General features: G+C 34.9%; 1 protein-coding gene across 1 annotated transcript in view; it reads left to right on the top strand.

Annotated features, from left to right (window-relative positions):
* The window catches only part of DPY19L2 (dpy-19 like 2), a 122,248-nt gene that overhangs the window by 64,861 nt on the left and 39,501 nt on the right, over positions 1-17,886 (top strand). Inside the window, exons 14-15 of the mRNA XM_030922428.1 lie at positions 8,073-8,132; positions 15,971-16,051. Coding sequence (XP_030778288.1) covers positions 8,073-8,132; positions 15,971-16,051 — 141 coding nt within the window. The remainder of the gene's footprint in view (positions 1-8,072; positions 8,133-15,970; positions 16,052-17,886) is intronic.

Genomic DNA, 17,886 nt, shown 5'->3' with positions numbered 1-17,886 from the left:
TCTTTTCTCCTAAGTCACTTGAGGAGGTTAAGTACTCATTGCAGTGACACTGCCACTGCCCAAAACATTTTTGGAACTCCTCTGAGTTTCCTTCACAGATACGGCACATTCTTTAGAATGTCTTCACTGATGGCAAATCTTTGCCTTTCAAGAGTGGATTTGATTTTTGGAAATGACCAAAATTTTGTGAATATTTTGTGTAATTGGACTGGGTAATACAGACCTTACTCAAATGATGGTGTGACAGTAAAGTCATAAGACCGATTATTTTGCACCTATAACTAAATTATTTCTGAAAGCAGTTTAGAAAGTGTAGTTCCAAACTACTTTGAGCAATGGCAAGATAATTAGAATAAGTGTGTAGTCTCCTCACAGGAACTACATGGAATGACATTTTTGGATATGTGTTTGGAAAGGTGGTTTAGTAAATCAGTTATATTACATTGTAGTTATACTTCTGATATCTGTAAGCCAGAACATAGAATATTCCCCTGTACCTCCCATCTCCACACTGATCAGAAATGATACCAACTACAGTAACGCCAAAATATAGCCCTTTTCCCATGTATGGTGCAGTGGTTTAATCTTTTGGTATTTCCCTTATGTTTTAACGTTTTTGCTTTTCATATCCTTTTTCCCTCATAGTAATTCCTCCTCTTTCTCTCCCAGAAAAAATGCTCGCTCTTTCCAACATTTTGTCAAACTATTTCACCATTTAGAGTAGAGGACTCCTAATAGTGTGCTTATCTACCTCTTTTAATGAAATTTTTTTTATTTTGAAATATAGTACAGATAAAAACTGCATAAAGCAAAGGTTTTGTGTGCTGACTTAGTGCTGGCTAATACTGATGAGTACAATCTCCCCTCAGTGTCTGCAGGGATTGATTCCAGGACATCCCCAACCCCTGTGGATACCAAAATCTACAGATGTTGAAGTTCCTTATGTAAAATGGTGTGTTATTTGCATATAACCTATGCCCATCTTCCTATGTACTTTAAATCATCTCTAGATTACTCTTGACATCTAATGCAATATAAATACTATGCAAATAGTTGTGTACTGTATTGTTTTTTCATTTGTACTTTTTAAACTGTTGTGTTATTATTATTTCAAATATTTTCTTTCTGCCATTGGTTGAATCTGCAGCAATTGGAACCCATGGATGTGGAGGGCTGACTGTGTTATGTATTATGTGGCAAACATTCTTAAACTACCATTATATCAAAATTATAATTTTCTAAATGAGTGTAAAAGCCCTCCATGTGGCCTGTCCCAAAGCACTCCCTTGTACTGCCCTAAAACAATAATGACTGTCTTGATTGCTATGATAGTAACTTCCCAGCATTCCTTTTTAGTTTCATCACTGAAATTTCTCTTTTTGCTACAAGTTTCCTGCGTGTCTGCCTGGTTTTATCCTCATGAAATTTATTTGCTGAAGAACCGGAGTCAGAACATGTGGAGGATTTCATGGTCCAGATTTTGCTTTTTGAGTTCTTGTGGTGTAGCTAAGCATGGTCCTTTGTCTCATGGTATAGCTTAATATATTAGAAACCGTATCTGAAACTTGGATTGCTTCAGCCTTGATCACTTTGGCAAGTCTATAGTATTGTTCTTCCATCAAAAGGCACATAATGTCTCTCTTTATGGTACTAGCCCTCAGTGCCTTATGATGGATCTGTTAATTCAATAGGGATTGCAAAGTGGTCACATTCTAATCCGTCATATAAAGTTCATTTAGGAAAAGTTAAGTAGATGTTGATTTACCTCTTTATTTGCAAGCTTTAAAAATAATCAATTGATTCCCTGTCATCTTCCAAATGTGGGCTGTTTGGACTGTTTATGTGTGTGTTTAAGTTTCATTAGGAACATAGGGATTTAAACATTTTTGATGTATTTCAAGTTAATGGAAATTATTATCTTTACTCATTCTCAGATTGTTTCATTGTTGACCAGGGGAGCCTCTTTAGGTTTCTCCTAAGTTCTCTGACATGACCCTGGTGGTCTGATAGCATACTTGTGTCATGTATGACAAGTTTTTCCAGGTCTCTCTTGTGGACTCCTGTCCAAAACCTGGAGGAAGCCATTCCTGCGAGACACCCTCCTTGCGTTTATTGGGGAAATGGTGTTTTAAGACCACAGTCTGGGACCCAAGGATACTCATTGCTACTGAGTAGGTCATTGTTTCTAGGCCTTCTTAGTGGACAGAGCTAGGAAATATCATAGGGTGCAGGCTCTCTCTTTAAAAATCTGCCATGAAAATATGTGTGTGTGTGCATGTGTGTGCGTGCATGCATTTATGGTAAACTAGCTCACAAGTTCTGATGGATATTTCCAAATCAAATTCAAGAATATAGGGTTTTTACTTAACTCTTTATACACATTTATTTATCAGCAGTCTTTATGCCGTTATCTCCTAGTTATCTTGGTTATTTTAGTCTTGTTCTACAAGAGAATTCCTTCAATTCTGATGTGTTTGTCACAGTTTGTTTTGTCACCTTTTACTTGAAAGTTAAGCTGGCTCTGTGTAAAATTTTTGTCTCTTTCACTTTTTTCTTTCTTTTCTTTTCTTTTCTTTCTTTTCTTTTCTTTTCTTTTTTTTTTTTTTTTTTGAGATGGAGTTTCACTCTTGTTGCCCAGGCTGGAGTGCAATGGTGCCATCTTGACTCACTGCAACCTCCAACTCCTGGGTTCAAGAGATTCTCGTGCCTCAGCCTCCCGAGTAGCTGGGATTACAGGTGCCCACCACCATGCCCAGCTAATTTTTGTAGTTTTAGTAGAGACGGGGTTTCACCATGTTGGCCAGGCTGGTCTCAAACTCCTGACCTCAGGTGATCTGCCCACCTCTGCCTCCCAAAGTGCTGCGATTTCAGGTATGAGCCACCATGCCCACCTGTCTCTTTGAATACTTGTTTTACTTCTGTCCAAAAGGGTTGCTAATTAAAAGTGTTAGAAGTTTTGATACGTTATAAACGTATCACTTTCTCTTGAATACTTTTTATCTTATTTCTTTTTTTATTTCTAAAAGTTTCTTCTCCTTCTGGTCACCTTTCATAGCTCTTAAGGCAGTATTATTATGTTCATTTCCTCATATTCCTTCTAGCTTTTTGTGTCTGAAATTATTTTTGTTTTAATTCAAATTATTTGATTTCTGTCAGCTCATTTCTCAGTTTTTCTCATTTTGATTTGTGTCATTCTTTCACATATTTTAGTATTTTTAAATGTCTTATTTTAAATGGCCATTTTGAAATGTAAGTTTTGTTTAATTATTCAGTCTTTCATTTTTAAGTAATGGTGTTAGCCATAGGATTTTTCAGAGAAGCCCTTTATCAGGTTGAAGAAGTTCCCTTCTGTTCAGTTTGCTGAGTTTTTTCAAAAATGAATTTTGAAGATATGATGTAATCATATAGTTTCTCTTTTCTGTTAATGTGCTGCATTATATTGGTTGATTTTCAAATGTTAAAGCATCTTTGCATTCCTTGAATAGACCTCACTTTGGCCATGCTGTTTTATTATTTTTTGTTGGATACAGCTTTCTAAAATTGTGTTTATGATTTTGCACCTAAGTTCAGGACAATAATTGGTTCATAGTTTTCTTATGACATCTTTGTCTTTTTTGGTTACATGGCAATGCTGGCCTCATAAAATGGGTTATGAAGTGTTCTCTCTTCCCCAGTTTTCTGAAGAATTTGGGTAAAATCATTATGATTGCTTCCCTAAATATTTGGTAGAATTTACCAATGAAGCTATCTAGGACTTTCTTTGTAGGAATGTTTTTAACTGCAAGTTCCATTTCATTAATAAGATATACAGCTATTCATGTTATCCATTTCCTCTTGAGTGAACTTTGCTTGTATCTTTCAAGGAATTTTTAAATTTTATTTATGATGTCAAATTTATTGACAAAGGCATAATATTTTATATCTTTTATGTATCTATAGTATCTGTAGTGATAGTTCGTCTTTCATTCCTGGTATTAGATGTTTGTGTTCTATTTTGTTTTCTCTGATCAGTCTGGTTAGAGGTGTATCAATTTTATTAATTTTCTCAAGGAACCAGCATTTGGTTTCATTGATTTGCTCTACTGTTTTTGTTTTCTGTTTCATTGATTTATACTCGATCTTTATTGCCTCATTTCTTCTGCTTACTTTGGGTTTTGCTCTCCTTCTTTTCTAGTTTTTTTGTTTTGTTTTTTAAGGTATAAAGCAAGGTCATTGACTTGAGAACCTTCTTTCTTTTTTTTTTTTTTAAACACGGGTGTTTAGTGCTATAAACTTTTCTCCAAGCACTGCTTTATCAGCATCCCACATATTTTGATAAAGTGCATTTTTAAATTTGTTTCATGTTATTGTCATACATTTTACTGAAACATATGATACATAAATCTCAATGACTTTTTGTTTTCATTTAAACAGAAATTACCTTTTAAAAGTATTTGACATTTTTAAAATGTTATATATTTACCCTGTAGTTACCATTTTCAGTGCCTTTTACTTGTGTACAGCCAGATTGACCTACTGTATTCCTGCTGTCTGAAAGACCTCCTGTAACATTTCTTTCAGTGCAAATCACCTGGTCATGAAGTCTTTATTTTGCCTTCATTTTTGAAAGGTATGTTTCCTGGGTGTAGAATTGCAGGTTAACAGCAATTTTCTTTAAGAATTTAAAAGATGCTGCTTGACTTGTCTTGTTGTTTGCATTTTTTTCTTATGAAATCTGTTGACATCCCTGTGCTTTCATCTGTAAATAATATGTTAGTTCTCTAGCTATTCCCAGCTAGAGATAAGATTTTGTGTTTACCACTGATTTTGAGCAGTTTGTTTATATAATGTGCCTTACTATAGTTTTCTTTATGTTTCTTGTATTTAGGATTCTTTGAAATTCTTAGATCTTTAGGTTTACCATTTTTATCAAATTTGGAAAAATTTTGGCCATTATTTCTTCAAATATTTTTCTGCTTCCCCACCTCACTTTTACTTAGGGACTCTCACTACATGCATATTGGGCTGCTTGAAATCGTTCAGTGGTTCATGGAGCCTTTGTTTATTTTTGTTCTTTATTTAATTTTGGATAGTTACTATTGCTGTGTCTTCAAGAGCTCATTAGTTGTTTTTCTGCAATATCCAACCTGTTGTTAATCACATCCAGTGTATTTCTCATTTAAGTCATTGTAGTTTTCATATCTAAAAGTTCCTTTTGGATCTTTGAAGTATTTTTGTGTCTCTAGTTAAATGTTCTCTCTCTGTTACCACTTCTTCACCATGTGTAATACGGTTATAGTAACTGCCTCAGTGCCTCCACCTGCTAATACTGTCGTCTGTGTCAGTTTCAATTAATTGTTTCCTCTCCTCATATCAGGGTTGTGTTTTCTTGAGTGTTTGCATGCTTGGCAATGTTTACTTGGATGCCAGGCTTTGTGAATTTTACCTTGTTAGCTGCTGGGTATTTTCTTATTCCTAGAGATATTATTGAGCTTTTTTCTGTGATGTAGGTAAGCCACTTGAACATAGGCTGATCTTTCTGGGCCTTGCTTTTAAGATTTATTAGCTGGAATTAAAGTAGTGGTTAGTTTATGGTTAATATTGCTGCACTCGGAAACAAACTCTTCCATGTAGACTACCTGATGTGCCCTTTGGCTGCACCATTGTATGTTCCCACCAACAATGCATAAGCATTCCAATTTTTCTACGTTTTTGCCAAGATTTGTTACTTCTGGTTTTGTTTTGTTTTATAATGGCCATCCAAACAGGTTTGAGGTGGTATCTCATTGTGGTTTTGACTTACATTTCCCTGATGATTAGTGATGTTGAACACCATTTTAAATACCTGTTGGACATTTGTATTTATTCTTTGGGGAAATGTTTATTCCCCAAAGCATAAACATTTTTGCTCATTTTTAATAGAAATATATATATAGATTTTGCTATATTCATCAGAAATACTGGCCTATAGTTTTCTTGTAGTATCTTTTTCTGGATTTGGTATCAGAGTAATGCTGGCCTCATAAAATGTGTATAGAAGTGTTCTCTTCAGTTTTTTGGAAGAACTTATGAATTCTTATTTAAATGTTTCACGGAATTCTCCAGTGAAGCCATCTGGTTTGAGGTTTTCCTTTGTTGAGAAAATTTTTATTACTGATTTACTCTCCATATTAGTTATAAGTCTGTTGAGTTTTTTTTGTGTTTTCATAAGTTACTCTTGGTAGGTTGTATGTTTCTAGAAATTTATTTCTTATAAGTTATCTAATTTGTTGGCATATAATTGTTCATAGTTGTCTCTATAATCTATTTTGCTTGGTATTTTGGTTTTTAGGGTAAGGAAGTAAATGTGGTTCCTGTTATACAAACTTGGACAGAAGCAGAAGTTTCATTCTGATTGATTTTAGTTACTTTGGGTGAAACATTACCATATTTCAATGAGGACTATATATATATATATATATAAAATTATACTCAGAAAATATTCCCCACTATTCCTTCCAGCCCATTCTCTCTACCTTTGTTTTCACCCTGTTACTGCCTGTTCCCTTTAAGAAAGAAATCTCATTAGTTTTCTAGTTGACCCATTTAGTTGGGCTTTTTTGAGTTCTAGTAACTGTTACATGTATATTTTTTATATCTCCTCTTCTTATATTAAAGATAGTCTTTTGTACTTTTTTTTTTTTTCAATTAACAGCCTATCTTGGATATCAGTTCATAGAGATTTTCCTCATTCTTTCTGGTGGTTTCCTAGTGTTCTACTGTGGATTTACTGTCATTCAGTCACTCTCCTATGTCTGGGCATTTAGGTTGTTGCCTAACTTTTGCATTTACAAACAATGTTGCAATGAGTAATCTGATACATTTATATCTTCCTATTGGAAGTTCAGTAATCCTGGCTCACTTTGAGAATTTCTACACCAACTAAATGATACAAAATTTGAATCCAAATCTAAATAATATGCAAGTCCAAGAATTCAGTTTCTCATGAGAGCACTGTTTTCACCCCAAACTTGGGAATAAACAAATAACCTATCAACTCATAGAGATGGCAGGTGAAGTATTCCTAGTCACTGTGTGTCTTAGTCAGTTTGGGCTGTTATAACAGAAGTACCACAGACAGGATGACTTAACCAACAGGAATTTATTTCTCACAGTTCTGGAGGCTGAGCAGTTCAAAATTGAGGTGCTAGCTGATTTGGTTCTTGGTGAAAGCCCTTTTGGTGGTTTGCAGACAGAAGCCTTTTTGCTGTGTCCTCACGTGGTAGAGAGACATCAGCTCTCTAGTCTCTTGTAACATGAGCACACTAATCCCATTCATGAGGGTTCACCCTCATGACTCAGTTACTTCCCAGAGGCCCACCCTCCAAACACTATCACACTGGGGATTAAAGATTCAGTCTATGAATTTGAGGTGGACACAAATACTCAGTCCATAGCACTGCAGGTATAGTTTTTGAGGACCCTAGCTTTATGTATTAGTCTCAATTCCAACTTCTTACCTTGCATAGACCCAAGGCCTCTTCTGCTGCCCTCCCCTTACAATACAAGCCTATGGTTGTAACCTTATTCTACAGGCCTTTGTAAAGACTGCCAGGGGTGGTGATTTTCTGCTAATTAATACTGTATTTTTTAAAAACCACCTTTTTTCAAGCATCAGAGAAGTTCCTTCTCTTTCACATGAGTATACACTTTTTAAACATGTTTAAATATTTTATTTGGCAGTTTGGAGAAGAAGGATTTTCATATTAGTTTAGTTCACTAATGTTGCTGGATAACTCAAATACAGACTTGCATGGATGCTGTCATATGCTCATACACCGTTTACCTTTGTAGAGGAATTATCCTGCAGAAAACGGCCAGGGTATCTAAGTGAGGAAATAATGAGGCAACTTTTTGACACCCAAACCATTTAAGTCTCACCTCAAGGAAATTTGCCATGTCCAAAATTTAAAATCAACAGTTAAGGAGGAAAATGGCTGGTGATAGCTGAGATGGAACAGGGTGGCCATGTAATTTTTGAAATGTACCATTTATACAAAATATGAATGTTAATTGTATTGAATTGTTTCATTTTTCCCTTATGTGCATTTTAGGCAATAATTCTAAAGAGAAATGAAATTCAAAAACTGGGAGTATCTAAATTCAACTTTTGGGTAAGATTCAATGTTTTTAATGCAGTTTATTTAAATTCTACTTTTTATTTCTATAAACTGAACACAGTTAATAATCTTTAAAATGCTAATGATTTATAGCTAATAAATAGCTACTGACTTAAAAATAGCTACTATCTAAGGTAGATAGATACATAAGGAAATAGTCCTTAGCAAGGACTAGAAATCATTTTCAAGAAGTTAGCACACGTATTTCACAACTCACTTCCAGGCCACTCTTCCTTTATGTTTCATCCTGCTATATCCACACAGCCTTGCTTTTTAAAATGTGTTTGTCTTGAGTTTCTCTGTTTAGCTTCAATTAACCTTCCCTTCAAAATAACTCGTTTGTAGTTTCTTTCCAGCTTTCTCCTTTTCTTTCCTCTGCATCTATCCATCATCTATCTCTCTTTCCTTCTGCTTCCAACTTTAGACTCTATTACTTTCGTCCTTTTAACATTTTCCCTCCAGTCTCCCAGCCCCTTCTAATTTGAACTCAGCCACTACCTAATCTTTGCTTGGCTTCTTTCCAAATATGCAGATGGATGGCCCATATTACCTCTATGGTTTCCTAGTGAAATAGGTTATTAGGCAGGAGTGCAACTCCTAAATTCTCTTAATATGAGACAGATGATATTCTTTTTCTCTGGTCTGTGATGTACTTCTATTAAAAAATAAACCCTGGGCCACACACAATGGCTCATGCCTGTAATCACAGCACTTTGGGAGGCCAATGCGGACAGAGAGCTTCAGCCCAGGAGTTTGAGACCAGCCTGGGCAACATGGCAAAACCGCGTCTCTACAAAAAATAGAAAAACTAGTTGGGCATGGTGGCATGAGCCTGTGATCCCAACTATTCAGGAAGCTGAGGTGGGAGGATTGCTTGAGCCCAGGAAGGTTACAGTGAGCCATGATCACCCCACTGCACTCCACGCTGGGTGACAGAAGAAATGAACTGTATGTTTACATGTTATATATTGAGAGGGTAAGTCTGGAAATGTTACAAGTTGAGGAAGTAGGTTCCCACCCACAATACAAGAGAATAAAATGGAAGGAGTTGCTGTTTTCTCCTTGTTGGAGGCATTCTCCCATCCTTTATGGTGAAAATATAGAAAGATTTGTCCACTAAGTTGTTGAATGAATGATATGATGCTTTTTTTGTCTTTTTATTATTCTTTATTGGTTCTACCAATTTGACTTTACCCAGGCCACCTGTCCTTAGGCATGCAGGCTTTGTAGAAATTCACATATCGACATTACACTTGTAATATATAATTCTTTCACTTCAGAAAAATTGAGCAGTTTAATAATTCAAAAGAAGGTCAGAATTTCAGTTGCAAACTATTGAAAAATGACAATAAATAGAAGAGTGTCCATAAACATCAAAAAAATTCTGCCAAGGCTGCACTCAAAGGAACATTTGCTGTCTTCATTTTCAACAACCTTTTCAGTAGTAGACTGGAAAGAACATGAATTGACTAAGTTTTAAATTCAAGAATATCAAAGAAACAAAATATCTAAGGAGGGAAAAGTTGAGATTTAACCAAGTGTTCAGCTTACATGTTTTTAAGCCTCCCTAGGTATGATTTTCTGTTTTTAGCTCTGTATATCTTTGGCAAAAATAAGTATTTATTACACACAACCTGAACAAGGTATTTTTAGATCTAAGTGATTCATTTTAGAGTTTAACGTCAGTAGAAGCAAATTCTCTGTTTAATGGGAGACTCCAGTTTTTGGTGGCAAGGTAATTATTGAATTGAGCTCATGCTGAAATTTACAAAGGGGAACTTTGTGTGTGCCATGAGGCATGAGAATCATTACAAGAAGGGAAACGGAACCTCCAAGATAATCTAAAGCTCAGTACTAAGGCCAGATAAGGATAGTATGAGAAAGGATATTGTTAATCGTGAGCTTAGATTCAAAATTTCACCTCAATTAAAAACATTCCTTACACACAAAAGTATAAAAGATTAGTAACTCAAGAACAGCCATCTATATGATAAAGATAATCCACTTGTGATAAATCTGGCTTCTTCTAGGAATCCAAAGATGTTTCTGGAAAATTCAAAAATGTAAATTATCATACTAACAGATTAAAAGAGAAAAATACTTTATGATCATCCCATTAGATGCAGAAAATAAAATTGATAAAATTGAACACCCATTCATAATGAAAACATTTAACACAATACAAATAACAGTTTTCTTAACCCAGTAAAATTCTTCAGCAGTCGTTAGTCTTACTGATAATAAGAGTGTTCTGTTCAAAATCAAGATAAAGATAAATGTGCTTTTTCACATTTTATTAAAGGTCCAAACTAGCCTAGTAATGCAAGAAAAGTAAATAATAGGAAAAGGAAAGAAACCGAAGGAAGCAAAATTTATTATAGTATCAATATTTACCTAGAAAGAATAAAATAATGACAAATTATTAGAAATTAGAATAATTCAATACCATGGCTAGATATAAGTTTAATATTCAAAAATCAATTGCATTTCTATTCTTTGGCAACAAACAGAAAACATTTTTTTAAAAACATGCCTTATGTATTAGGAAGAAAAATGCATAGGATCTGAATGAATCTAACAAAATACATGTAGTATTTGTATTGTGAAATTTATTTAAAAATTTTAAGATATAAATAGAAAAATAAAACACATTTATATGTATGAAGATTCATGTAATGCAGTTCTCCCCAGTTGATGTTCAGATTCAAAGCAATTTCAGCAAGATTGTCTTGCAGGTCACTTTTCACTAAATGATGCTGGAATAGTCTATCTATATGAGAAAAACCATATGTTATACACAAATATCAGTTCCAGGCCTAGCCGTTTTGAATGTTCCTAAGCTGGATGTCTTTTTGACATGTCTTTATAAATTTATAATGCTCCATGCTTTTCTCAGTTTTCCTTGTGCTAGCCTTGGAATCAGCCATTTTTTTCCAAGGAGCCCTGGTTCCTTTTAGAGGAGAATGGTATTTGGACACCAAGGCCTGAGTGGTATGTGCAGTCGTTACTACCAGTGTGTCCTTGTTTCTAGGCCCTTTCACTGCACATATGGGTACACGTGTGTGTGTATGAAATCATGATTTCATAACTAGAGCTCCAATCCCAGCCCAATGCTATAGAAAGGCAGCCTAGTTAGGTACCTCAGAACTCACAGAAAAACACCACAGACTGCCATCTCCTGAAACTCCATCCAGTGGCAGAAGACACTCAGAAAGAGGGTCCAGGGAAATGCTCTCCATCCTGTGGGTCTGGTATCTACTATTCCCTCCAGGGAGGCTGCCCATGCAGGTAGCAGCAGCAGGGATCTAATAGTTGCCCTGCTAGGACTAGGCAGCCCAGGAAAGAGCCTTCTGCCTCTGCCAACTCACTACCCCACAATCCTGGTGTCTCTCACCCTCCACCTCATGGCAACAGGACATGGGAAGTACATTCTTCCTGCATCAGCAGCATGATTTGGGGCAGAGACAGAGCACCAGGGCACCAGATGAATCGAGCTGACCGGAATAGCACTAGCACTGCAAAGGCTCTGAAAACTAAACTGTCACTGTAACTATAGCACACAGAAGTAGGCCAGGACTTGCATGATAAACCTAAAAACAAAGTGACTGTCTGCTGAAATAGAAATTTAAAATAGGATCCGCAGTCTCTAACATAATATAAAAAATGTACTGGACACAATAGAAAAACCACTCATCACAAGCAAGAATGGAGAAAATAACAACTTGAATGAGAAAAGACAACAGATGTCAACACTGAGATGAATAGGATGTGGGGATTATTTGACAAGGGTTTTAAAGCAGTCATCATAAAAGCACTTCAATGAGCTGTTTTAAATACTCTGGAAGCAAATGAAAAGGCTATAAAATCTCACCAAATAATTTTTTTTTTAAAGAACAACTTGGTGATTATAGAACTGAAAAATACAATAGCAAATTAAAATTCAGTAAATGGAGTTGGTAGCAGAGTGAATATTATATTACAGAGGAAGCAATCAGTGCTCTTGAAGATAGAACAATAGGAATCTCCCAATCTAAATTGAGAGAAAATCACAGGAAAAAGGACAGAGCCTCCGGGACCTATGGTGTAGTAACAAAAGATCTAATATATCATCAAAATTTCAGAAGAAATGGAAAAAGAGAGTGGGGGGCCAAACAGTATTTTAAGAAGTAATTGCTAAAAACTCCCCAAATTTGGTGAAAGACACACCTGCAGAGTGAAGACACTGAGCGATTCTCAAGTAAGACAAACCCAGAGAAATCCATGCCAAGATACATTATAAGTTAACTTTTAAAACTAAAAGAAAAAAATCCTGAAAGCAGGTACGGAGAAATGACACATCACCTATAGGGCAAAATTGATTTGAATTGTAGCAGACTTCTCATGTGAAACTAAGGAGGCCAGAAGATTGTGGCAGAACATTTGTGAAGATGAATTACATATTCAGTGTATATTTCCTTTAGGAATGAAGGGGAAATAGACATTCTCCAATCAAGGAAAATAAAGATAATTTGTGGCTAGCAGAGAACCTTAAAGAATGGTTAATTGAAGTTCTTTTGTCAGGTTTGTTGAAGACCAGATGGTTGTAGCTACGTGGTTTTATTTCTGAGTTCTCTATTCTCTTCCATTCGTCGATGTGCCTGTTTTTGTACAAGTACCATGCTGTTTTGGTTACTGTAGCCTTGTAATATAGTTTGAATTCAGGTAGTCTGAGGCCTCCAGGTTTGTTCTTTTTGCTTAGGATTGTCTTGGCTATATGAGCTCTTTTTTGATAGCATGGAATCATCCCAAATGCCCATGAATGATAGACTGGATAAGAAAACGTGATACATATACACCATGGGATATTATGCAGTCATAAAAAGAAATGAGATCATGTTTTTGGCAGGGACATGGATGGAGTTGGAAGCCATTATTCTCAGCAAACTAATGTAGAAACAGAAATCCAAACACTGCATGTTCTCACTTATAAGTGGGAGCTGAACACCGAGTACACATGGACACAGGGAGGGGAATAATACACACTGGGCCTTGTCAGGGGAGGGTAGGGGGAGAGAGAGCATCAGGAAAAATAGCTAATGAATGCTGGGCTTAATACCTAGATAATGGTGCAGCAAACCACCAAGGCACATGTTTACCTATGTAGCAAACATGCACGTCCTGCACAGGTACGCTGGAACTTAAAATTTAAAAAGTTCTGGAAACAAAAAGGAAACGCAAGAAGGAATCCTAGAATATAGGGAAGAAATATAAAACAGCAAAATAGATACACAGAGGGGTAGATATAATAGACTATTCTTCTCATGAATATTTCTTTTTGTGTACTTTTTCTGCTTTATTTTGTTATTCTTTATTTAGATTTTTAAGTCAAGGATTTAATTCATTTATTTTCACTCTTTCGTTTTTATTGATAAAGCGTTTGAGGCCATGAATTTGCTTCTTATCTTTGCTTTAAATGTCTTCCTTAGTTTCCATATGGAAATGGTATTTGCCTGCCATGCTGCTGCCATCATTCTATTTTTCACCTTTCTGAATCTGTTTTTGTTTGTCTTCCCTGTGTAGCATAAGTTGAGTCTGTCTTTGCTTTGTGAGATAATGTGAAAACCTTTGTTGTAAGTTTTATGTGTATTTGACTATATTTGCTTTGTTTCTGTATATGATTCTCTTTTATTTCAAACTTTTTGTATTTAGGAAGGTTACTATTCCTCAATTGTCGCATATTTGAAACTTTTTTTTTATAACGTCTATACTTGAATGACAGATTAGCTAGATATAAAATCCTTGGTTCTCACTTTTTAAAGTTTCTTAAAAATGCCTCTACACCACTGCTTTGGTTTATGTGTTTCTTTTAACAAGTCTGATGCTAGCCAAATTCTTCTGTCCCTTGTAAATTATGTGACTTTTGTGCCTGGAGGTTCTGAAGAATTTTTCTTCATTTTTCATCATTCTACTGAAAGATGTCTTGAGTTAGTTTACCATACCAGATTAATTTTTTCCAGTACCCCCTGGATCCTTTCCAAATGCCGATTCAGGTCTTCTTTTATTTTTGGAAAGTTTTCTTGGATTATAATTTAAACACTAGTTTTGATTCATTGCTCTGGTTTTCTTTTTCAGGCACTCCAGTTGTAAGTATGTGCCTTTCTTCCATTTCTGCCACGTTCTCTGTTACTTCTCACTTCTTTCTCTGGTATCATTTTCATTCTTCATCATTGTTTTAGTGCTTTTACTTCAATTCCTTCATTAACTTATTTGAATTTCTTTTCATCATCTTGTGATTTAGTTTTTATTTTTTTGATGATAATCTCCTTTTCTTCCATTCCCTTTCTATGTCTAAACTATTTCTCTCTGCTTTTTTCCCCATTTCTGTTCTTGGTTTTTGAATTTCTTGTTTAAATTGCTTTTTTAATATTTCTGAATGCTTGTTTGAGGATATTTAATTCAACTTTTAATTCTACATAATTTTCTTCTGCTTTGTGAGATTTTATTGTTCAGTGCTGTGGATTTCATTAACTGAAATAATTTGACTTTCATGTTTGTTATCTTCTTAAAGAAGCTTTGGATATTTATATAGGCATTTTTTCATCTATTAATTATTTTGTGTTTTCTAGTCCAAGTGCAAACCTCTTCTGAGAATGTAGCATAGTGTGATTTTTTCCAGTGAATAACTTTTTTCTTTTTTTGTGCGTGATGGCAGTAGTGATGGATAGTCTTTTGGTTTGGGTTCTCGTTTTTCCTGCTGGATACTTTTTCCTTCTTGCACTCCCCTTTTTTATCCTCCTTTCTTTCCAGAAATGATGCCTTTCTGACATCAGTGTTTTTGTCCCTACTCACTCTTAGGCCCTGCTGTGTACTCCCATTTACCAATCTCCCAGGGCTCTTTTTACACATAGAGTGGACTTTTCTCTTTCTTGGGTTATTTTAGTTCCAATTTTGACCCCTGTCTTTCCTTTTCTTCTTTATCCTTTTGTGGGTCTCCCCTCATTCTCTGCAAAGGCTTAGGTCAGGGACTTGAGGTATAACTCTATATATTCGTTGCTTCCTTTTCAATTCATAGGTGATTTGAAGTTTGTGCTGTTACCTTTTTTCCATATATGTGGTTGTATTGTTCTACTTGGTTGATATATGCAAAGATTTGAATTTAGGGTAACCAGAAGCACACAATTGTTCCCTTTTTAATCAAGGCTAGTCAAAAAATCAACAATAACACAGAAACCTCATTGCCATTCTAGTTCATATTCCTCTTTCTTAAAGGAAAGCTTCAGTTTTCACATTTCAAACTATTATTTCTTGAAGATGGGCTCATATTTCCACAGGAGTGGTAGAAGAACTTTTAAGGTAGTGTTTTAAAAAATGGATTTTCAGCTGAGAAATAATATTTAGAAACAAACACATAAACACTCCCTTTTCTTAACAGAAATCAAAAGGAAGTAACCTTTTAAAACTTCCTTTAGATTAGGATATGTATGAGCAGCCACTTTTCCGATGCACATGGGGTTTTCTCTTTGTTCAAATCCCCCCTCCCTCTGTCTCTGTACAGGAAGCTATTTTCTTTTTCCTTCTTTCTTGCCTATTAACCTTTCACTCCTTAAGACAAAAAAAAAAAAAAAAAGATTTAGGATATGTAGAATTCTAGTGTTGCTATATATATTTTATACCAGTGTCATCAGTTTTAATTCTTTGCTTTTAAACAAGATTTTCTAAAGGAAATTTTTTAAAAAACTTACCATTTATACCTCACATAATTAAAATTTTTATATGTCATTTATAGATATAATTGAATACTTTAACTGGGTGATTTGTAGTTTTAAATACTGGACTTCTATTTTATTTTCTAGGTAATTCAAGGTAGTGCCTGGTGGTTTGGAACAATCATTTTGAAATTTCTGACATCTAAAATCTTAGGCGTTTCGGACCACGTAAGTACTTTTTAGTTAAAACATAAAAGTTCTTATAAATATGCAGCTTAATGAAAACTTTGAAACCATCTGTTCTTACCTCTTCATTTTACAGAGGTTAAATGTCTTCTTTAAGGTCTTTAGACGAGTTACTGGCAGAGTCAATAATAAAATCTTGCAGTTCAGTGATCTTTGCAACCCAGTAAAAAGAAAGAATATTCATCAATGCTGACTTGGCCTTTTATGAAAAAAATACTAATAGTTTGTTAAGTAGTTATTTGTTTATATTTCAGTAAAAATACAAATAATTAGTTGTTTACATCATAAGTTATCCATTTATTGCAGATGTTAACATATGGGAGACTGTCCTCAGCTTTGAAAACATAGAACTCTTAAAATCTCAGTATTGTTTTATTTATTTGTAACTGTGGACTAAAATCAATGTATGATTTGATGTTTTAAGGCCTTTCTTGTTATATAAAAAGAGAATGTTAAAAATTTTTGATCTTTTCATTTTCTAGGAAATACATGCAGGGCATTTATCTCTCATGTGGTATTTCTGTTTGTTAATGTCTTAAAGAGTAGCCCTTTTCAAGGCCTAAGTCCCTGCTTAACTAACTGGTTTGGGGAATAGAAAACAATGCACGAATCTACTTTTTATTTCTAGCACTTTCTGTTTAGAAATAAGCATACATGAGTATATCATACAATAATCAATTTTGAAATTTACCTCATTTAATGCTATCCAGTTAGGGCCCTGTTTGGTGCTGAAATTATGTATTTTGGCAAAGGATTATAGTATTACTTCTCTAAAAAGTCAAATGCTATCTCTATGCAATATAACATGCAACATGTTTATATTAAATAAAATTTCTAAATGTAAGTGTATGCCATTTGTTGCTAGCTTTGCATGGTGGTTTATTAGTTTATTTGTTGCTGCTGTTCTCTGGTATGTCTGACACATTTCCCCATTCTCTCCTTTTTATTGTTTTTAACTTTATTATATATGTCTTATGATAAACTTTATTTAGATCTTCTAAGTTATTTATTTATTTAAGTTTGTTCATGATTATGTTTCTTTACTTACTTCACACTTACTTCACATTGATCCCCAGCTCTTTACAAATCTGTTTTTTTTTTTTTTTTTTTTTTTGAAACACAGTCTCACTCTGTCACCCAGGCTGGAGTGCAGTGGCCAATCCTGGGTCACTGCAGCCTCCACCTCCTGGGCTTAAGCGATTCTCGTACCTCAGCTTCCTGAGTAGCTGAGATTATAGGCACGTGCCACGACGCCCGGCTAATTTTTATATTATTAGTAGAGATGGGGTTCCAGCATGTTGGCCAGCCTGGTCTCAAACTCCTGACCTCAAGCGATCTGCCTGCTTTGGCCTCCCAAAGTGCTGGGATTACAGGTGTGAACCACCACGCCTGCTGTACAAATTAAAAAAAAAAAAAATACAAACACACTTCCTTGGTAGTCCTGAGTGACTTCCTTTATGTGACAGTTATGAGGAAGACCTGAAATTATAGTGGTTTGGTTAAACTAATTGAATGAAGACCACTGATAATCATCAAACTTGTTATAAAATAATTCCTATCCCTATAAAATAATTTGAATTAAAAGTTTACTTGCCAAATATTTTCCTTTTTCTGGCCTTCCGAGGATGCTATGGAAAAATAATTGTCTCACCAAGAGCAGGTTGTAAATAATCAATAGAAAAATAGAAGTTCTGCATTGGGTTTGGTTGTTGGTATCTATTTTTAGCCTTGGAGATCAAATAGCTAAGTCAAAGATCAGAGTGGTATGTATAATTGTTGTAATTCTTAGGAGGATCAGGTCTCATATTCAGTGGTTT

The sequence above is a fragment of the Rhinopithecus roxellana genome, chromosome 18, assembly GCF_007565055.1.
Source record: "Rhinopithecus roxellana isolate Shanxi Qingling chromosome 18, ASM756505v1, whole genome shotgun sequence".
Taxonomy (NCBI): Eukaryota; Metazoa; Chordata; class Mammalia; order Primates; family Cercopithecidae; genus Rhinopithecus; species Rhinopithecus roxellana.
This window is presented reverse-complemented; position numbering and strand designations above follow the sequence as displayed.